Here is a 5,343-nt window from a genome sequence, read left to right as displayed (position 1 = left end):
CAAAGGATACTGAGAACAGAAAGATTGACAGCAAGCGAGATTGTTGTTACTCGTACATCAATATTAAATGGAAAATTCCTGAGTTTGCTGCATTGTCAGATGTTTTCGACTAATAAAATATTTCTACGATTAAACTTACATCTTAAATATATTTTCTTATTTAGAATATCAGTGTCTGTATATTCAATTTGTTTCTGGTCGTCTTAATATTTGCAAGATGCCCAAACTGGATTTTGTTTTCAAATAATTTCGTACGTACAAAATAATATATTTTAGGAAATAAAATAAAAGTACAAATGTTAGAACGATCAGAAACGTTTCATATAAAACCATTAACATTTTATGCAGAAAAATATATTTGACATGTAATTACAATCGTTAAAAAGTCTCTGTTAGTCGATAACATCTTTAAAATTGCAGCAAACTCAGGAATAGAGAAAAGAGAGAAAACAAATAAACCGTAAAAATACATGAAAATGTATGATAATTAACTATGGAGCTGGAATCACACTGCTGTGCTTGTCATAAGTAATTTATTAATGTCATCTCTCGGTAAGTACCCAGTAGATACGTAATACTAATATGTAAAACTCCCAATGTCTGGTGTAAACCTCGTCGGCACGGACAATTACTTATAGACGCCTTTTTGGTTGCAATACAATAATTTACGTAGTGCTTAATAATTACGGTATGTTCCAGGTGTATATAGGGTGCCTTCCACCCACCCCATCCCCCAAAAAAACCCCACCAAGACCCCCCCCCCCCCCAACAAACAAAAACAAAATTTGTGTTTCTCTTTCTCCAATGATAATCAATCAATCAATCAATCAATTTTATTTGCCACAGCTGTCATTCAGCCATTGACTGAAACTTACAAATACAATGATAAGGAAATTAGTTTAGCGTCCTTAAAGGAACATAACACCTGTAACAACACTAAATATATATTTAGTATGAACATGATATTTATTTTAAAGATATTTGTACGCCTATATTTATTTATATATTCCTTTAATTGTGTTTGCTATTTAAGCCACCTAACTAATTTTACGTCAGACAGTTTAAATTTATCTTTTGATTATGTCAATGTTCGTCTCAATATCAAATAAATGTATTGCAAACAACACCAAGGCAGTAAAATGAAGACTCATTATCTACAACCGTTATGCAGTTGATTGTATTATCTGTTTAGATACTTATCTGTGTATTTGTATGTCATATACTAAATAAAGCGAAATTTGATTATTATTGTGGGTATTTTAACTCTAAAGGTGAACAAAATCTGTGAAAAATTGTAATGCGTCCAGTTTGAGACCACACTGTCCAACTTAAAGGCGAATGTGTCGGAGTAACGAATTTTGAAATTATTATATGTTGCACCATATTTCAGCTAATACACAAAATAAAGTCTGAGGAATACTATTTATTGTACAGTAATGGTTTAATACATCACGAATAATAAATATAACGAGCACTTAAATTTATTAAAAATGTTAATTAGAAGAAATACGTCAAAAGAAATACATTTCAAAATCTCATGGCGGCTATTTTAAATATGGTGCCACGCTCTCTCAAAAACCTAATATTGTACTATTATTTAGTGCCAAATTTGGTGCTTTTATCACAATGGTTTTGGGGTTTGTTTTGTGCTAAGAAGTGGTACTACATTATCTATTATTTAAAACACCAAGGGGGTCCTACTCACGATCTCTTTACCCAATATGAATAAAAAATATTTATTAATATGATAACAGCAGATCGCTAAGAAAGGAAAGGAATATTAGGGTTTTTTATTTTTTGGTAACACCTCAGCATATTTAAGAAACCAGCTAATTGATGTGTGTAACAATGGGATCAACATTGGTGTCTATGGATTCTATAATTTTTAAAGCGGGTGGGTAAACGTCCCCCGACCCAACATCGATTCCAAGGGATATGTTTGGAAAGCGTTTCAAATACGTAAACTTATCATATAAGTTGTAATTTTATCACAACTGAAAAAACTTCTTTGTTTCATGTTAGTCTCTGTATGAAGAGTACATTATCACATTCGGCCCGAAATGTTTCATGTTTGAGTGACTAAAACAGCTCTTCTAATTTATCTGAATGGTAATTTAAAAAGAACCCCGAAGATTTAGAGAAATAGCGTATACCTGTTTATTATATAACATTTAGTGAAATATCTTAAAATATCAGTGAAATAAAAGTGTTATCAGTCACTCAGTGACGATAACACATTTTAGAGTGAAAATGTCACTATTTCACTCTAAAATATGTTATCGTCACTGTTGAAAGTATTGTCTTCATTGTAAGAAAGCCGGAGCTATTGTTCTGCTGGCATTTTAAAAATAAAGGTAAATTGCCAAAAGTTATATAATAAAAAAAAAATTCATGTTTTTTGTCAAATATGATTTATATCTCATCTTGTGAAGTTTGCAATCATATCTCACGAGTCGCGCTTTCGCGACGAGTGTGATATGATTGCAAACTTCACTCGATGAGATATAAATTATATTTGACAAAAAACATGAAATATTCTTAATTTATTATCCACATTGTTCAAGAGATGCAGGGGAATATAACGAGTATGAACCACGCGTATCATTATAATTCCACGTGCATTTCGATGGTTTGCGTTGTTTGTTTGTTTCTTTGATTTGGTTTGGTTTATGTTTTGACTGACATAGTAATTATTTATGGAATTATTTCCTAGGGATGCAACGTTACAACGGCGGTCCTGACCTCACAAAGTGTGCATCACAGATAAGGAAATAGGATCTGCAAGTTTAATTAGTTATTGCATTCAAAAGTGATTGTTTTTTCGAGTGAATAATATATTTTTTTTAGCACATTCACATGACGATTGCACGAAATTATTAAAGTCGTTTAAGAAAATTTTGTGTTATACCCTAGCGCTCTGTTTCGGGGAATAACCCAATTATTCACCAACTCGTTAATAATTTTCGTATGATCCTCGCACTCAAATAATAACCTCTGTACACACTCATGTAGTAACTTCTGTGCATGCACATACGTAATCGTACAGGCGACAAATAGCAAACGAAACTGAAAAACAATTATTGTTGTATATAAAATAATATTTTCAACCAGTGATATTTAGACAACCGTGATTTTAATTAAAAGTGTAATGCCAACGTGTAATCAATATAATAATTAATAATAACGAAATGAATAATAAAACTGAATTAAAATTTAAAATATTTTATTGCACAGTAAACTTTGAGCATTCAAAACTGTGGTTCAATAATTTTATAACATACATATTCAAGTATATTAACATAGTCATGATTAAAAATTGAGCAAATCATATTTACAAAACTTCATATCACCCCCCCCCCCCCCCCCCCCAGTAATTCATTAACAGTTATACATATGTATAAACAAAATTATATGTACAAATAAAGTAATATACATGTTTTTTGTATTTACAAATCTGCGTAACTTGTGCACATTAAAAGGTAATCAATTCCTTTTGCATAGTTCAAAATATTTCCTGCAAGTCATAATGAACTGATATGACCAACAAAATATGTATTTCAAATAAAGACATAATATGCATAATTATATATTACAATCATAATCAATAACATTCTATTGTTTTCTACAAGCACTTTTATAAATAATACCTTGGCATCTTGCGTAGTAATGAATTTCAACTGTCCGTCATCTCTGTACCATTGGCAAGAACCTTTATAAATAATACCTTGGTATCTTGTGTACTAATGAATTTCAACTGTCCGTCATCTTTGAATCATTGGCAAGAACTTTTATATTCTTGGCATCTTGCGTAGTAAAGAATTTCAACTGTCCGTCATCTTTATACCATTGGCAAGAAACGTTTATAAATAATACCTTGGTATTCTGCGTAATGATGAATTTCAACTGTTTTCTCATCTCTGTACCATTAGCAAGAACTCACATACTGTATATAGTACTTATTCTATCATCCTTCAAACTTTTTTATACCAAACTGCGTAAAACAACTGCTATAATCAGTTAGAGCGCAATAATTGCGTAGTTCATAATGGAAAACTGTGAGTAATTTACAACCGGAACTGTGGCTGGGATGAGTATTGAGAGCAGGAATACGACGGCTGCCCTATGGACGACGGAAAGCTGGACAGACCTGGATTGGCAGACGTCATCGACGGCACCTGGCTGATGGGAAGATACGAATTGTTCATGTTCAGTGGAGAATTCCCCAACGGCGACGTCCCCAGCGGAGACCCCGTCAGAGAATTGTTCATGTTGTTGGCGTTGTAGTACGCAGAGTACCCTGCCACCGTCGCCGCGGGATTCCACGATTCCGATTTGGCCGCAAGTCCGTACTGCTGGTGTTGGGGTAGTCCTTGGGAGAGAGCTCCAAGCCCCAGGTGATTCAGACTCGGGTATCCCTTGTAGCTCTGTGGGGTGCCGTACAGGCTGAAGTGTCCGAAAGAACTCACGTGCTGGATGGTGGCCGATTCGTTGCGTCGAAACTTCTGCAGCTTGAATCTCTTAGCGCGGCGCAGGAAGCTTCCGTTTCCGAACATGTCACCACACCCTGGATGCAGGGCCCAGTAGTTTCCCTTGCCCGGTCTTCCCGGAGCCCTGGGCACCTTCACGAAGCAGTCGTTGAGGGAGAGGTTGTGCCGAATGGAGTTCTGCCAGCGCTGTTGATTCTCCTTGAAGTACGGGAACCGGTCCATGATGAACTGGTAGATCTCGTTCAAGGTCATCATCCCAGAACCGGAACTCTCTATCGCCATGGTGATGAGAGCAATGTACGAATACGGCGGCTTCACGTCGGCGAAGCGTCGGTTCTGTTGGGACAACGTTGACGTGCCGGAGAAACTTCCGACGTCAAGATCGTCATCATCATTGTCATCATCAACGCCATTATCGTCGTCGTCGTCGTCGTCGTCAGACAGCAGAGAGCTGGTCGGCGTACGAGACATGTCTAATCGCTCCATCTGTTTGCTGTCCATGTTGTGGCCAATTCTAGGTTCCATGGCACCGGAAGTAAGTACAGTCTGGTCCGGAAGTGGCGCTGTTTGCTGAATGAGATGCGATACCGCCATCATGCACGAAGATTTGTCCATCATCCTACTTCCGTCAAGAATCAAGTTAGCGGCGGTTCTGTCCATAATCATTATTAAGAAACTTGAATTTCAGTAACCGCTTGTCGTGAAAGTTTGTACACTGTACTATATCCCAAGGATATATCAAAAGTAGAAAAAATATTAAAAACCAACTTGTAAAAGCACAACAGCGAAATGACCAACTGTTATCTTGTTGGTTCAAATTCTAAGATAAATGTTTTTTGCAGTGGGTGGCTGGGTA

At 35.9% G+C, this 5,343-nt stretch overlaps 1 protein-coding gene across 1 annotated transcript; it reads right to left on the bottom strand.

Moving 5' to 3' along the window:
* Positions 1-4,064: 4,064 nt before the first annotated feature.
* LOC121388626 (forkhead box protein D1-like) lies at positions 4,065-5,153 on the bottom strand. The gene has a single exon (XM_041520050.1). It carries the CDS (start codon positions 5,151-5,153, stop codon positions 4,065-4,067), a length of 1,089 nt encoding a protein of 362 aa, XP_041375984.1.
* Positions 5,154-5,343: the final 190 nt, after the last annotated feature.

Source organism: Gigantopelta aegis, chromosome 2 (assembly GCF_016097555.1).
Source record: "Gigantopelta aegis isolate Gae_Host chromosome 2, Gae_host_genome, whole genome shotgun sequence".
NCBI classification, from domain to species: Eukaryota; Metazoa; Mollusca; class Gastropoda; order Neomphalida; family Peltospiridae; genus Gigantopelta; species Gigantopelta aegis.
This window is presented reverse-complemented; position numbering and strand designations above follow the sequence as displayed.

What these genes read in the sequence shown, in the direction of transcription:
- LOC121388626 (XM_041520050.1), bottom strand. Translation starts at nt 5,153, where the DNA reads ATGATTATGGACAGAACCGCCGCTAACTTGATTCTTGACGGAAGTAGG.